Source organism: Catharus ustulatus, chromosome 1 (assembly GCF_009819885.2).
Source record: "Catharus ustulatus isolate bCatUst1 chromosome 1, bCatUst1.pri.v2, whole genome shotgun sequence".
In the NCBI taxonomy this organism is placed as follows: domain Eukaryota; kingdom Metazoa; phylum Chordata; class Aves; order Passeriformes; family Turdidae; genus Catharus; species Catharus ustulatus.
In genome coordinates this window covers 164,714,680-164,730,824 of record NC_046221.1, presented here as the reverse complement: position 1 = coordinate 164,730,824, position 16,145 = coordinate 164,714,680, and the positions used below count along the sequence as shown (strand labels likewise).

The following is a 16,145-nucleotide window of genomic DNA, read 5'->3' as shown; positions in this document are numbered from 1 at the left end:
TGAGGGGGCACTGAGGGGTGCAAGGGGACACTGATTGGACATAGGAGATACTGAAGGGACACAGAGGGGTCTCAGGAGACACCGATGGGACATAGAGGATGCTGAGGGACATGGGGGGACTTGGGGAGGCTTCCTTGGTTAGGGGTTGGGGAGGGATAGTGGGGTCAGCCCGGGGAGGGGAGGCAGCCCTGGCCAGGAGACCCCTGGACATGTCCTGGGACCCCGATCCCAAATGCTAGGGTCACTCTTGGAGCCTCCCCTGTGTCCCCCAGAACCCCAATCCCACTCCCTCTGTCCTATATTCCCCCTCACGGTGTCTTCTCAGCTCCTCTACAGGACCCTGATCCCAAATCCTGGGGTCATTCCCTGATCCCCCTCCAGAAACCCCAGTGCCCCCAGCACCCCAATCCCACTCCCACTGTACCACCTCCCAGTGTTTCCCAGAGCCTCTTGTGACCCCAATCCCTGCCCCAGTCCCTTGTACCCCTCTTGGTGACCCCCCCTGCCCCCTGCACCCTGACCCAAGACCTGGGGTCCCCCAGTGTACCCTTGTTCCCCCCACACTCCAATCCCATTTCCAGTCCCAAGGGACCCCCGGTGGCCTCACAGGAAAACAATGAAATCCCATATGCCCCCCATGTGCTCCCCAGCGCCCACAGTGCCTCCAGTGTCCCTCAGTGCCCCCCATTGCCCCACTGCCACTCCCACAGTCCTGTGTCACCCATCGCTGCCTTTGGACCACTCCAAGACCACAATCCCAGTCCAGTGACACCCCCTGACCCAAATCCCACAGTCCCCTGTCCCCGCCAAGTGTCCCCAGTGTCCCCCCAGCCCCTGTTACCGAAATTGGTCAGAGTGAACTCCCTGGCACAGCTGGAGGTAGCAGAGAGCCGGAATTCTTGATCAGCTCGGACTCACAGCGGATCTCTACTGCTCCTGCAGTTCAGGGGGAATTGGCCACGAGGTATCGAGGTATTTATCCACCCTCATTATAAATATTCATTAAAATGGGCTTCTTAGCAAACGCAGAACCAGGGCTTTCCCTGTAAATAACATGTATGGCTCTACCTCTTTTAAAATGGAATTTTACTCCCCTGTGGAGTCACATAATGAGATTTCAGGGTGTGGTTTCCACTGAGTGCCTCTATATCCTGCCTCACCTCGCCTTGAAGTTTCGCTTTTGGTTGGGGTTGGCACTTATGTGTTAGAGAACTTGCTAAAAATCCCACTGCAGCTCCCGTTTCTTTGTTTCTCCACTAGCTCCAGGAACCTTTGCCTGCTGTGTCCCCACTTTTACATCCTTTGATATTTTTCTGCTAGTTCATCTTTCAGCCCTATCCAGCATCTTCAGGGGAACTGAAACTTTTAATTCTCTCTCATTTCTCACCCCCCAGGACCCCAGCCCCATGGTCTCACATCCCCCCAGTGCCCCCAGTCCCACTCCCCACTGCTCACTGGGTTGATCAAATTTTTGGAGGACTCGGACTCCCTTTTTATCCTATTTTCCTGACCGCATTTCCCTCTCTCCGCACTGGCTCAGGTACCTGAGAGGCACAGACTTCTTGGAATGCATGGTACCTGAGATTCCTCTCTGATCCATAACCCTCCCTTTTCATTTTTAATTCTTATGGAATTTATGGTTTTTCCTCATTGTTCCTTTCATCTTTTGATATCTAATTTCATTTCTCAGCAAACCTACATTTTGTTTGTAAAGGCAAATATTGTTTCCAACCAACAACAGGTGGAATCCATCCCAATGTTTCTTTTATCTCTCAGTGCTGTTTTTTATCTACCAGTAGATCCACAGCTCGTTTGTAAAGACAAATTGTAGGAGATTGTAAGAGGTGATGGCGGGCTGGACGGTCGGAACAGACAGAGAGATCTCTATAGCCAGGTCTGGGAACTTGTGGTTTATTGCAAAGGGCGTGGGTGAAAGGGCCCTGCCTGGAGCTGCTCAGAGCAGGGCAGTGAGAGAGTGGGGGGTGATAGAGTAAGGGGCAAGAGAAAGAGGTAAGAGGGTGGTAAGAGTTCAGAGAGCGAGGTTCCCATTACAATACAATAAATCCTCTTCTGTGCTGAATATTCTAATTTCCACTAACCAGTCTAATACAAGATACAAATCCTACAGCTTTTACATACAGCCCATAAGAATCATTACATTACCATGCTGTGCTACACTTTAAACCCTAAAAACGAATCTTTAGGCCTCTTCTGCCAAGGTAGCAGGGTCTTCTCTGACGTTTGGACCTGTCTGCAGGCAGAGGGAATTGTTCAGTCAAGAGGAGATTACATTCAGTGGCCATCCTATTGTTTTCTAGTCATTTAGTAACTAAGGTTTGGCATTTCAAAAATGACTTTCATTTCATTCTCACTTATAATTTCCATATTCTCAAAATCTTTTGCCAGGCAATCATGTTTATAAGGTTTTCCTGTTTCATCCTCCCCAACAGTATCTAAATAACATTGCTCATCTTAAAAAAATTGCTGGAGAAACAGATGAAGGCATGTCATGTTTTTGGCAAGTTGTGTAACACAAAAGTGGCAGCGCTGACGAAAAGCGAAAGCTCAAGGCAAGGTGATGCAGGATATTGAGGGACTCAGAGAAACCCACATCCTGCAGCCCCTTTTATTGCTCCCCAGGAGAGTAAAATTCTACCCTGAAAGACGCAGAGACAAGTAATTATTTACAGAGAAAACCCTGGTCCTGCATTACTTAAGAAACCCATTTGAATGAAAATTTATAATTAGGGTGGATAAATACCCAGTGGAAAAGCCCTCCTGAGCTGCAGGAGCAAAAGAGATCCGCTGTGAGTCCAAGCTGATCAAGAATTCCGGCTCTCTGGTACCTCCAGCTGTGCCAGGGAGTTCACTCCAGCTGATTTGGGTATCAGGGGTTGGGGGACACTGGGGACACTTGGGAGGGACAGGGGACTGTGGTTTGGGGTCTGGGGGGGCAATGGGGGCGTCACAGGACTGTGGGATTGGGGTCATGGGGTGCTCTGGAGGAAAGTGAGGGGGGACACGGGATGGTGGGAGTGGGATTGGGGTCATGGGGGGCTGGGACACACTGTGGGGGTAGGGGGTGATGCCCAGATTTGGGTTGAGGTTCTGGGGGGACACCAAAGAAATTGGGGACTGGGAGTGGGATTGGGGTGTGGGGACAGGCTGAGGGGAACACTGAGGGGCTCAGGGAGTGACCCCAGGATTTGGACTGGTGTCCTTGCGGAGGCTGAGGGGAATTGTAATCATGGAAGTGTGATTGGGCTTCTGGGGAGGCTGTGGTGCTGTGGGATTGGGGTCCCTGGGGGCTGGGGGACATTGGGAGGCAAAAGTAACCCCAGGATTTGGGATCAGGGACCTGGTCAGGAGTGCCTCCCTTCCCCCTGGGCTGACCCCACTGCCTTCCCCAGTCCCTCACTCAGGAACCTTCCCTGTGTCCCCTCTGTGTCCCTTCTGTGTCCCCTCTGTGTCCCCCAGTGTCCACACTGCTCCCTGTGGCCTCTCCCCTCCATGGCCCTCCTGGTTCTCACCCTGGCACTGCTGGCAATGACCATGGCCACCACGACCATTGAGGAAAAGCCCCTGGACATGGCCCTGAACTCCTTTGATGACCAGTACCAGGGCTGTGGCCCTGCCATGAAGGCGAAGCTGCCGGCTCTGAACCGCTCTGAGTTCCAGGACAATTCTCTACTGGCCCAGGTCTGGCCAAAGGCCAAGGTCTGGTGGCAGAGATGGGGGTCCCCTGTGTCCCCTCTGTCGTCCCCAGACCAGGCCATCGCCATCAATGCCTACAACATAATTGACTTATATGAACCATTCAATGATGAAGTGAGAGTGGCCGGGCGCTCTCCCCAGGAATACCGGGACAATTTCCACTTCAAAACGCTGCATTTCCTACTGACCGATGCCTTGGCCATGCTGAGGGCTGCTCAGGGGCAGCAATGTCGCTGTGTGTTCTGGGGGATGGACAAGTACAAGTTCAAGGCAAATGTTGACGACGTCGTCCGGTTGGGTCAATTCGCGTCATCGACTCTTTGTGAAAATGGCAACGAAGGACTGGCGAGCACGACAGTGTTCAAGGTGCAGACGTCTCATGGTGTGGCCATCAAAGTTTACTTTGAATATACGTCACAGGAGAAGGTGCTGATCCCACCCTTCGAGAAGTTCAAGGTCACCAAAGTCATCGAGGATTGGGAGAAGGTGGTGATCCACCTTGACTCCATCGGGACCTACAGCAAATACAACTGCGAGTGGTTGACAGGTGGGGACAACCTGGGGCCATGGGGACACCCCTGATGAGGCACGGGGGACAATGACACTGACTGGGGATGGGGAACAGGGACAGGAGCACCCAGAGTGTGTGTGGGGACAGGGACCGCCTGTGCTGGGTACACCAAGCCTGGGGACAGGAATGCCCATGACACGGTACAGGGATGGGGACCCCCACATCTGGGAGGGGCCAGGGACAGGATCAGGGCCACCCCCATTCTGACCCTGTCCCTCCTCTCCACAGACAGTGCTGTGGGGACAGGCCCTGAGTGCTGGGCGTGGTGGGCTGGGACCTCCCATGGAAATCCCTGAGCCCCTGTCATTTCCTGTTTCCCTGACCCTGTCCCCACTACTCCCACCATGACCCCTCTGGCCTCCCTGCAACCCCCATGTTCCTTCCCCAACCTGTCACTGTCCCCTCATGGTCCCCATCTCTCCTGTCACCCTTAGCTCCCGCTATGGTCGTCCCAGACCCCCTCACTCCCCCATGGTCACCCTGACCCCCCTCTTTGTCCCACAGGTGGGAACATCCCCAGGACTTCTGCCAGCTCAGAGGACGATCACCAAGGCCACCAGGACAGCCAGAGAAACAAGACCACAAAGACTTCCAAGGCCACCACGGCCACTATGGCTGCCTTGGCCATCATGGCCTCCATGTGGTCACTGTGGTCACCACTGGCACTGTGACCACTGTGGCCAACAAGCACATTGTGCAAAAGAATTGTACTAAATAAATGTATTTTAAAAATTCTATCATAAGAATTCTTTTTTATTATTCAATCAAAGTAATTGTATGAAATAATTGTATCAAATCAATTGTATCTAAAAATTCCATTAAATTATTCTATCAAAACAATTCTATTAAATAATTGGATCAAATTAATTTTATCAAAATAATTCTATTAAATTATTCCATTTAAGCAATCCTATTAAATAATTCTGTCCAAACTGTCCCATTTATTAAATGCATCAAAACAATTCCATTAACTTATTCTATCAAAACAGATCCATTCAAAAACTCCGTCAAAGCCAGCACAAACAGACAGTTCTCCAGCAGGGCTCGATGTCACTCCCGGTGCAGGGAGTCTGTGCTCCAGTGGAGGGACGAGACCTGAAGGCCAAAAGCTTTAAGGTACAACCCAGGAGGAAGGTCCTGAGGCAGCCAAACCCCTCGATGTGATAGAGACACAAAACCCACCCCAGAGTGCCTTGCACCTTCTGTACATTCTCTGTATCCTGTTTGCCCTCCCCTCTTGCTCCGCCCCTGTACCCTCAGAGGATTTGCTGGGTGTTCTGCCCCACCCCTGCCTTTCGCATAGAACCCCTCTGGCTCCCTCTGACTTCCTGGCCTTCTTTCATCCCTGGAACTGCAAGACCCAATAAAGGCTCTCTGTGGAACCCCTCACAAGGACCCTCAACAGGGACCTCTGCTTGGGGGTCCCTGCAGAAGCGACTCCTGATGCATCAGCTGCAGGACACAAGTCACTTCTGGGTTGCTGCTTCCCCAAAACCCCTCACATTTCAGCGAGGGCAAACCAAGGGAGACCAGGACCCTCCACTCAATGCCTGGGAGAAGAATCCTGAGGACTGGTGGGGGGTTGAGCACCTGCCCAGAAGTCTTGACTTGACTCAATGGGCCTCCTGTACCCCAAGAAAAATTGTAAGTTGGAATCAATATTGGGGATGGTGCTCTGACTTAAATATATATTTGGTAGTTCTCCTTTCATTTTCCCTTTTACTTAAGGGCATAGGAATGATTCTCGAGGATGGGTAATGAGCTAAGTTGCCCTAAGTTTAGCCCTCCTGACAGAGGCATCCATTACCAAGTTTTGGTGCCCCTGAACATCAGGGGAATTTAAGTTTTCTAAGGGGAATCTTTAAAATTTGATCATTGGATTTTTAAATACTTCCCTAAAACTACAGGAGATTCTGGCTTTTTGAATTATTTTTGAGACAGTTTAGGGAAGAAGTTGTATCATGTTCAGGCTGAGGGCAATTTATCATTAGCTTTATTTATTCTTCTCTTTCACATTCTTGTTTAGTTAACTGAAAAATTGGGGAAAATTTCCGGTTCGAGTCCTCAGTTAAAAATCCCTTGCCCTCCTTCCTCCCCCTGTGCTCCCAAGCCTTCTTCCCCACATGAGGGGCGATCGGCAGGCGGGCGTTGCCAGAGTGTACAGGGTTGCCACCGATCCCCTGATGGCTCCTGACAAAACTTCATGCTGTCAGGAATATGCAGTAGACTTTGTGGGACCCAATTCTCCTATTACCCCAAAGCTTGGGAGTTCAAACTCTTGGCTGAAATCACCTGGGTGCTGTGACAAACTTCATGTCTTCTCATGTGGAGACATCAAGACCCATTTTGATGACTCCTAAAGACCCCGACCCACTGAGTCGTTTTTCACTGACATCACCGCCCATCTTCCTATAAACTCCTGTCCTGTGAGGGTGGTGATGGCCTGGCACAGGCTGCTCAGAGAAGCTGTGGCTGCCCCGTCCCTGGCCGTGTCCCAGGCCAGGCTGAGTGGGCCCTGGAGCAGCCTGGCCCAGGGGAAGATGTCCCTGGCCTGGCAGGGCTGGCCCCGGACGTGCTTTAAGGTCGCTCCATCCGGAACCATTCCCAAGTCTCCGGGGCAGGCTCGTGCTGCCCCTGCTGGTGGCACCCAGAACTGCAGCTGATTTCTTGCTCTCAGTGCTGCCCTCCAGTGGGCAATTCCTGAACCACAACTCCCAGAATCCCAAAATCCCAGAATGGGTCAGGATGGAAGGACCCAGAGTGGGCAATCGTTGGTAATAGTTACCTCTTTCAGGAGGGCCAAGCATAGGGTGAATGAGCTCGTTATCCATCCTGGAGCTACATTCCCGTGCCCAGGGGTAAAAGGGAAAATTAAAGGAAAAGACCCAAATATATAATTAAATCAGAGCACAATCCCCAATATTGATTCCAACTTACGATTTCTCTTTGGGCAGGGGAGGTCTGATGGGTCAACTCAAGACTGCTGGGTAGGTGCTCAACCCCTCCACCAATCCTTGGGATTCTTCTCCCAGGTGTTGAGTGGAGGGTCCCGGTCACACCTTGGATTGCCCTCACTAAAACGTGAGGGGTTTTTGGGGAAGCAGCAACCCAAAAGTGACTTGTGTCCTGCACCTGATGCATCAGGAGTCGCTTCTCCAGGGAACCCTGAGCAGAGGTCCCTGTTCGGGCGCCACTTGCTTTGTTTTGATACAATTATTTAATGAAATTGTGTTGATCGAAAAATCTATTAGCATTGTTCAAAACAATTGACTTGATACAATTATTTAATAGAATTGTTTTGATACAATTATTTAATAGAATTGTTTTGATACAAATATTTTGATACAATTTTTGAAGAGAATTCCTTTGCACAATGGCCTTGATGGCCACAGGGGCCACAGCGGATGTGGTAGCCTCGTGGCTCAGGGATTCTTGGTGATCATGGTGGTCACAGTGGCCTTGGTGCTTACAGTGACCATGGTGGCCAGAGTGGCTGTGGTGGCTGCAGTGGTCACAATGCCAGTGGTGGCCACAGTGACCACATGGAGGCCATGATGGCCAAGGCAGCCATAGTGGCAGTGGTGGCCTTGGTATCCTTGGTGGCCTTGTTTCTCTGGCTGTCCTGGTGGCCTCGGTGATCGTCCTCTGAGCTGGTAGGGATCCTGGGGATGTACCCACCTGGGGGACAAAGAGGGGGGTCAGGGGGACCATGGGTGAGTGAGGGGGATGGGGACAGCAATAACAGGGGCTAGGGGAGACAGGAGAGATGGGGCACATGAGTGGACAGTGACAGACTGGGGAAGGCATGAGGGGGTTGCAGGAGGCCAGGATGATTAGGAGGGTCATGGTGGGAGGGAGGGGACAGGGGTCAGGGTGACAAGGGGTGGCAGGCATTCAGGGGGTGACAGGAGGTGACAGGGATGCTATGGGGGGTCCCAGCCCATCCGCATCCAGCCCACAGGGCCTGTCCCCTTCCACTGCCTGTAGAGAGGAGGGACAGGGTCACAGTGGGGGTGGCCTTGTCACCGTCCCTGTCCCTGTCCTCCCCTGGCACAGCTGTCCCTGTCACCAACCCATCTGAGATGTGGGGATCCCTGTTCCTGTGCCCTGCCATGGATGCTCCTGTCCCCATACCCACTGTGCTCATTCCTGTCCCCAGACTTGCTGTGCCCCGCACAGGGTGTCCTTTTCCCCACACACACTATGGGTGCCCCTGTCCACGTCCCCCATCCCAGTCAGTGTCATTGTCCCCTGTGCCTCATCAGGAGTGTGCCCATGGCCCCAGGCTGTCCCCATGGCCCCAGGGCGTGTCCCCATGGCCCCAGGCTGTCCCCACCTCTCAGCCACTCGCATTTGTATCGGCTGTAGGTCCCGATGGAGTCGAGGTGGATCTCCACCTTCCTCTTGCCATCCTCAACGTTATTGACATAGGTGACCTTGAACTTCTCAAAGGGTGGGATCAGCACCTCCTTCTCCTTTTTGTTAAATTTGGAGAATGCGTGGATGTCTGCGCCGTGACACGTCTGCACCTGGAACACTGTGGTGTTCCCAAATCTTTTGATGACATCTTTGCAAAGAGACGATGACGCGAACTGACCGAACCGGACGATGTCACCAACATTTGCCTTGAACTTGATTTTGTCCACCCCCCGGTACACACAGCGACATTTCTGCCCCTGAGCATCCCACAGCGTGGCCAGGGCGTCGGTCAGCAGGAAATGCAGCGTTTTGAAGTGGAAATTGTCCCGGTATTCCTGGGAGGAGCGCCCGGCCTCTCGCACTTTCTTGTTGAACTCCTCATATAGACGTTCGCCCTTGATGGACACATCCAAGGTGTAGGCCATGATGGCGATGGCCTGGGCTGGGGACGACAGAGGGTCTATACGGGACCCCTTCTTCCTCCACTCTGCCACAGCCTTCGGCCAGACCTGGGCGAACAGAGGATTCTTCCGGAACTCGGAGCGGTTCAGGGCCGGGAGCTCCGCCATCATGTCAGGGCCACAACCCTGGTACTGGTCATCGAAGGAGTTCAGGGCCATGTCCAGGGGCACCGTTATGACCTGGGTGGCCACGGTCATTGCCAGCAGTGCCAGGGTGAGAGCCAGGAGGGCCATGGAGGGGAGAGGCCACAGGGAGCAGTGTGGACACTGGGAAACACAGAGAGGACACAGAAGGGACACTGGGGGACACAGAGGGGACATGGAAGTGACACGGGGAAGGTTCCTGAGTTAGGGACTGTAGATGGCAATGGGTCAGCCCAGGGGGAATGGAGGCACTCCTGGCCAGGAGACCCCTGCACATGTCTGGGCTCCCTCATCCCAAATCCTGGGGTTACTTATGTCTCCCCAACGTCTCCCATCCCCCAGGGACTCCAATCCCACAGGACCATGCCCCCACCCCCAGAAGCCCAATCCTACTCCCATGATTACAATTCCCCTCAGCCACCCCAGGACCCTGGCTCAAATCCTGGAGTCACTCCCTGAGCCCCTCAATGCTCTTCTCAGCCTGTCCCCACATCCCAATCCCACTCCCAGTCCCCAATTTCTTTGGTGTCACCCCAGAACTTCAACCCAAATCCGGGCATCACCCCCTACCCCCATAGTATGTCCCAGCCCCCCATGACCCCAACCCCACTCCCATGACATCCCCAGTGCCCCCCAGACCCCAATCCCACAGTCCCCTGTCTCCCCCAAGTGTCCCCAGTGTGCCCCCAGCCCCTGATACCCAAATCAGCCGGAGTGAACTCCGTGGCACAGCTGGGGGTACCAGAGAGCCGGAATTCTTGATCAGCTCGGACTCACAGTGGATCTCTCCTGCTCCTGCAGCTCAGGGGGGCTTTGCCACGGGTTATTTATCCACTCTAATTATAAATATTCATTAAAATGAGCTGCTTAGCTGACACAGAACCAGCGCTTTTCCCGGCTCTGCCTCTTTTAAGATAGAATTTTACTACTCTGGTGTCACAAAATGGGGTTTCAGGGCGTGGTTTCCACTGAGTGGCCCAATATCTTCGATCACTCGCCTTGTCCTATCTCCTTTTACCAGCACTGCGGCTTCTGTATTACAGAACTTGCCAAAACCCCTCTCTGGAGTTCCCTTTATCTGTTTATCCACAGGTTCCAGCCACATTTATCCTACTCTGTCCCCACTTTTACATCATTTTATATTTTTCTGCCAGTTCATCTTTCAGCCCTGGTCGCTTAATTGGTAAAGCTGTACTGCTGAAAGTAAACAAAGTAAAAGGAGAAGCATAACGTATATTTGAACTTTAAATTTTTTTTTTTAACTGGTATTTAAGAAAAAAAACATTCAATGTTACTGATTTCCACACTTAAAATCGAAAGTTTTCATTTTTTTGCAGGTAAAATAGAGACAATCTGGAGTCCTTGTAATTTTCATTTATGTGAGGTTTTTTTAACTTCTAGAATGTTTAGTGTATTTTTACATTTGAGTTGCATTTTTTACATGGGTTTTACTTTCTTTGTTGGTATTTACCTGTCAAAATACAAACTCATGCTTTGTTTGAAATTATTCGAGGAAATGGACGTTTAACTCTAAATGTATTAAAACTAGAGACTTATAATTAGGCACAATTTAGATACAACAATTAACAATATTTCAAATGATACACATTTATTTATAAAATTAGATAGTTATGTTTTTCAACCTTCAGTACAACTCGCACTTCCACTCTGGCATCTGAGACCTTCTACTCACTAGAAGCACTTAAAGCTCATTCTAAAACTTACTCACTACCTTACTTATCCTAAAACTTCAACTTACACCTCTACTTTATGTGTGAGTGGCTTAACACACCTCAATCTATTCAAAGGTTTTAATTCAATCCCTGCATTCTGATTTCTCTCTGAAAAGTTCAGAGAGACCCCCAAGTCACTGACTCCAACAGATAACATCTTTTTGATATGTGGAAATAGAGCCTGGAAAGGGATCCCAGGAAAGGCTAAAGAGGGCCTTGTGCATTTGGCCGACTGACCATGGTTCACTCTTTACACCATAATCCAACAGCTCTGCACAGCTCCGTGCGAGCCAAGCGCAGCGCCCGTACCGATAGCCCAGATTGTGACGACAACGGGGAAACTTGGAACCTTGGAGCTCGAATATTTGCCTCAATGATCCCATCCACTGGAACGGCACACGCACTGAAAACCCAAAATAACCTTGGCCGTTGGTTTGCAAAACAAAGTGATGCCACTAGCTGTGCTCTAACAGGTTTACTAACAGATGTTGATAGTGTCAGGCATGCTGCACTACAGGATAGAGCTGCTGTTGATTTTTTGCTTTCAGCACCTGGCCATGGTTGTGAGGATTTTGAAGGTTTGTGCTGCATCAACCTTCTGATCACTCTCAATCTATCCCTGTTAGCACACAGCCCCTCCGAGACAGTGTCACCAAACTCAGAGTTGTGTGTGATAACGACTGCCATGGACATGTGGGGTTACCGCGCTCGGTGCTTTTGTTTCACTTTTTGTGCCGGGTTATCTCTAAATGATTAAAGCAGCTAGTAATTGCTAAAAAGGTTTTTTTATTGTAAAAGCGCATCGGTCTTCAAAGGCACAGTCACAGACGTTAAAGTCCACGTTAAGTTTTAGCATAAAGTCCCAAACAAAAGCAGGAGCCATCCCTGGTGTCCCAGAGAGGCTGGTGTTGTCACCAGAGCTCCGATCTTCTTCTCGGGTGCTGGAGACGCTGGCAGGCACAGTAAAGCAATGGCAAAAAAGCAATGGAAAAAGCAAAAAGTAATGGCAAAAAGCAATGGCATAAAGCACTAACTCTCCCTAATACCTAATCTTAGATAGGATTTTTCCAACAAGCTAACACGTAAATTCAAACCACAACCTCTCAGCCTATGAGAATTCCAATTTCTTAACACGCTAGGATACATATAAACTACGTATGTAATCGATCTTGTTCTATCTGAAAAATGTGAGCAATGTTCTCACTGGAGTTCTGTTTTGTCTAAGTAGAGTCTAGCAAGGAGCTTCTGGAGCCTCTACTGAAAACATCAGTGTGTTTGCTACCCTTTACTAGAACTTGTTCTTCTACTCTGGTATCTGCAGCTTTTACTCACTAAAAACACTACAGCTCTCACTGAAACTTACTGACATACTGATTTACTTACTTACTTATTTATCCTAAAACTCAAACTTACATGTAACCTTATACTCAAACTTATTCTTTTACCTAAACTCCCGTTCTATGTGTGGGTGACTTAACATGTTTCTATCCATCCAAGGGTTTTAATTCAATTCCTGTACTCTGGCTTCTGCCTGAAGGATTCAGGCAGGCCCTTGTCTCACTGACTCCAACGTGGACACACACTCAGAGGATGGGACTCACTGGCTGGATTAAGCATTTTGTGAAAACAGGATTTTATATTTTAGCTCTGTTACTGCTTGTAGCAATATGTTTGCCTTGTATCTTGCAATGTGTTCAGAGACTGATTGATAAATCAACAAAGCGAATCCTATTGGTGGAACAGAAAGGGGGAGATGTGGGAATACAACCAGAGAGCAGAACTGTGAGCGCTGCTCAGCTCGTCACAACCAGCAAGGATGTGCTGGCCACAGCAGCCACAAGCCTTGGCAAGAGTAAGAGGGACTTTGAAGAAGGAATGTAAGAGATGAGAAAGTGCTCTGTCCGAGGTGCTGAGTGCGCAGCTTTGTGGGGAATCCCAGGAATTACTGCATGTACCTGGTTAGCTAAAAGCGAGGCAGAGATTGAGCAATGTTGTTTAGTAACGAGTGAGCAATAGAGCCTGGTTACAGGAATGTTATTGGTGCGCTGTTTTTAGCAATAGCTGAAAAAGTGTATAAACTCTGCTTTGTGTGTCAATAAACGGCTTCATGGCCTAACGCAAGCCCAGCATGGCGACCCCGTCTCTTCTTTACCGCTGCCCTCAGGTGGCCACAGTGGTCATGGTTACCACAGTGGCCATGCTGACCTCGGTGTCCTTGGTGGCCTCATGGTTCAGAGGATCCCAGTGGCCACTGCCAGGGCTGTGGTGGCCAGGAGGAGTCCTCCGAGGTGGCCAGGGGCCGTGGGGTCGCTCCCACCTGCGGGACAAAGCGCAGGGTCAGGGGGACCGTGGGTGAGTGAGCGGGTCTGGGAAAGCCATAATAGGGGCTGGGGATGACAGGAGAGATGGGGACCATGATGTGACAGGTGACAGGGTTGGGAGGGGGCATCAGGGGGTTACGGGGTGGCAGGGGACAAGGTATGACAGGAGTTCATGGGGTGCCATGGGGGGTCCCGGCCCACACACGTCCAGCACACAGGGTCTGTCCCCACAGCACTGTCTGTGGAGAGGAGGGAGAGGGTCGGAATGGGGGTGTCCCTGTCCCTGTCCTGGTCGTCTCCTGACAGGGGTTTCTCCATCCCTGTCCCCTCCCAGATGTGGGGGTCCCTATCCCTGTGCCCTGTCATGGATGTTCCTGTCCCCATGCCCACCGTGCACATTCCTGTCCCCAGGCTTGCTGCCCCCAGTACAGGGTGTCCTTGTCCCCAACACACACCGTGGGTACTCCTGTCCATGTCCCCCATCCCCAGCCAGTGTCATTGTCCCCTGTGCCTCATCAGAGGTGTCCACATGGCCCCAGGTTGACCACATGGCCCCAGCTTGTCCCCATGGCGCCAGGCTGCCCCCACCTCTCAGCCACATGCATTTGTATTGGCTGTAGGTCCCGATGGAGTCGAGGTGGATCTCCACCTTCCTCTTGTCATCCTCAGTGTTATTGACATAGGTGACCTTGAACTTCTCGTAGGGTGGGATCAGCACCTCCTCCTCATTGGGAAAATAGGAGAATGCCTGGATGTCTGCACCCTGACACGTTTCCACCTTGAACACCGTGGTGGTCCCAAACGGGCGGGTGGCACGTTTGCAAAGAGACGATGACGCGAATTGACCGAACCGGACGATGTCACCAACATTTGCCTTGAACTTGATTTTGTGCACCCCCCGGTACACACAGCGACATTTCTGCCCCTGAGCAACGCTCAGTGTGGCCAGGGCGTCGGTCAGCAGGAAATGCAGAATTTTGAAGTGGAAATTGTCCCGGTATTCCTGGGGGGAGCGCCCGGCCTCTCGCACTTTCTTGTTGAACTCCTCATATAGACGTTTGCGCTTGATGGACACATCCAAGGTGTAGGCCATGATGGCGATGGCCTGGGCTGGGGACGACAGAGGGTCTATACGGGAGCCCTCCTTCCTCCACTCTGCCACAGCCTTCGGCCAGACCTGGGCGAACAGAGGATTCTTCCGGAACTCGGAGCGGTTCAGGGCTGGGAGCTCCGCCATCATGTCAGGGCCACAACCCTGGTACTGGTCATCGAAGGAGTTCAGGGCCATGTCCAGGGGCACCGTTATGACCTGGGTGGCCACGGTCGTTGCCAGTAGTGCCAGGGTGAGAGCCAAGAGGGCCATGAAGTGGAGAGGCCACAGGGAGCAGTGTGGACACTGGGAAACACAGAGAGGACACAGAAGAGACACTGGGGGACACAGAGGGGACATGGAAGTGACACGGGGAAGGTTCCTGAGTTAGGGACTGTAGAGGGCAATGGGTCAGCTCAGGGGGAATGGAGGCACTCCTAGCCAGGAGACCCCTGCACATGTCTGGGCTCCCTCATCCCAAATCCTGGAGTTACTTATGTCTCCCCAACGTCTCCCATCCCCCAGGGACCCCAATCCCACAGGACCATGCCCCCACTCCCAGAAACCCAATCCTACTCCCATGATTACCATTCCCCTCAGCCCCCCCAGGACCCCAGCCCAAATCCTGGGGTCACTCCCTGAGCCCCTCAGTGTTCCCCTCAGCCTATCCCCACACCCCAATCCCACTCCCACTCCCCAATTTCTTTTGTGCCACCCCAGTACCTCAACCCAAATCCAGGCATCACCCCCTACCCCCATAGTATGTCCCAGCCCCCCATGACCCCAATCCCACTCCCACCATCCCGTGTCCCCCCTCACTTTCCCCCAGAACTCCCCATGATCCGAATCCCACTCCCATGACAACCCCAGTGCCCCCCAGACCCCAATCCCACAGTCCCCTGTTCCCTCCCAAGTGTCCCCAGTGTCCCCCCAGCCCCTGACACCCAAATCAGCCGGAGTGAACTCCCTGGCACAGCTGGAGGTACCAGAGAGCCGGAATTCTTGATCAGCTTGGACTCACAGCGGATCTCTCCTGCTCCTGCAGCTCAGGGGGGCTTTGCCAAGAGGAATTGATTCACTCTAATTTTAAATATTCAGTAAAATAAGCTGCTTAGCTGACACAGAACCAGCACTTTTCCCGGCTCTGCCTCTTTTAAGATAGAATTTTACTACTCTGGTGTCACAAAATGGGGTTTCAGGGCGTGGTTTCCACTGAGTGCCCCAATATCTTCGATCACTCGCCTTGTCCTATCTCCTTTTACCAACACTGTGGCTTCTGTACTACAGAACTTGCCAAAACCCCTCTCTGGAGTTCCCTTTATCTGTTTATCCTCAGGTTCCAGCCACGTTTATCCTGCTCTGTCCCCACTTTTACATCATTTTATATTTTTCTGCCAGTTCATCTTTCAGCCCTGGTCGCTAATTGGTAAAGCTGTACTGCTGAAAGTAAACAAAGTAAAAGTAGAAGCATAACATATATTTGAACTTTAAATTTTTTTAAAATGGTATTTAAGAAAAAAACATTCAATGTTACTGATTTCCACACTTAAAACCGTAAGCTTACATTTTTTTGCAGGTAAAATAGAGACAATCTGGAGTTCTTGTAATTTTCATTTATGTGAGGTTTTTTTTACTTCTAGAATGTTTAGTGTATTTTTACATTTGAGTTGCATTTTTTACATTGGTTTTACT

At 51.2% G+C, this 16,145-nt stretch overlaps 5 protein-coding genes across 8 annotated transcripts in view; 2 read left to right on the top strand and 3 right to left on the bottom strand.

Moving 5' to 3' along the window:
• The window catches only part of LOC116999522 (NAD(P)(+)--arginine ADP-ribosyltransferase 2-like), a 703,496-nt gene extending 702,466 nt beyond the window's left edge, over positions 1-1,030 (bottom strand). Inside the window, exon 1 of the mRNA XM_033066354.1 lies at positions 842-1,030. The gene's annotated coding sequence lies outside the window, so the exon portion shown is untranslated. The remainder of the gene's footprint in view (positions 1-841) is intronic.
• The window catches only part of LOC116994948 (erythroblast NAD(P)(+)--arginine ADP-ribosyltransferase-like), a 268,873-nt gene that overhangs the window by 33,170 nt on the left and 219,558 nt on the right, over positions 1-16,145 (top strand). The gene's annotated exons all lie outside the window — the stretch shown is intronic.
• LOC116998882 (erythroblast NAD(P)(+)--arginine ADP-ribosyltransferase-like) lies at positions 3,511-4,956 on the top strand. The gene is made up of 2 exons (XM_033065079.1): positions 3,511-4,261; positions 4,790-4,956. The coding sequence occupies exons 1-2, from the start codon at positions 3,511-3,513 to the stop codon at positions 4,954-4,956; spliced, it is 918 nt and encodes a 305-aa protein (XP_032920970.1).
• Positions 7,717-15,507, bottom strand: LOC116994702 (erythroblast NAD(P)(+)--arginine ADP-ribosyltransferase-like). 4 transcript variants are annotated; one of them, XM_033056604.1, is made up of 3 exons: positions 15,398-15,507; positions 8,622-9,432; positions 7,717-7,963 (listed from the first exon to the last, which is right to left on the bottom strand). In XM_033056604.1, exons 2-3 carry the CDS (start codon positions 9,397-9,399, stop codon positions 7,797-7,799), a joined length of 945 nt encoding a protein of 314 aa, XP_032912495.1. In that variant the 5' UTR covers positions 9,400-9,432; positions 15,398-15,507; the 3' UTR covers positions 7,717-7,796. The 4 variants fall into 4 exon arrangements, with proteins under 4 accessions (XP_032912495.1, XP_032912517.1, XP_032912509.1 ...); XM_033056626.1 differs by having other exon boundaries at positions 15,475-15,500; XM_033056618.1 differs by lacking the exon at positions 15,398-15,507 and adding an exon at positions 10,052-10,084.
• On the bottom strand, positions 13,273-14,733 carry LOC116994756 (erythroblast NAD(P)(+)--arginine ADP-ribosyltransferase-like). Its single transcript, XM_033056679.1, has 2 exons — positions 13,952-14,733; positions 13,273-13,359 (listed from the first exon to the last, which is right to left on the bottom strand). The coding sequence occupies exons 1-2, from the start codon at positions 14,724-14,726 to the stop codon at positions 13,274-13,276; spliced, it is 861 nt and encodes a 286-aa protein (XP_032912570.1). The 5' UTR covers positions 14,727-14,733; the 3' UTR covers position 13,273.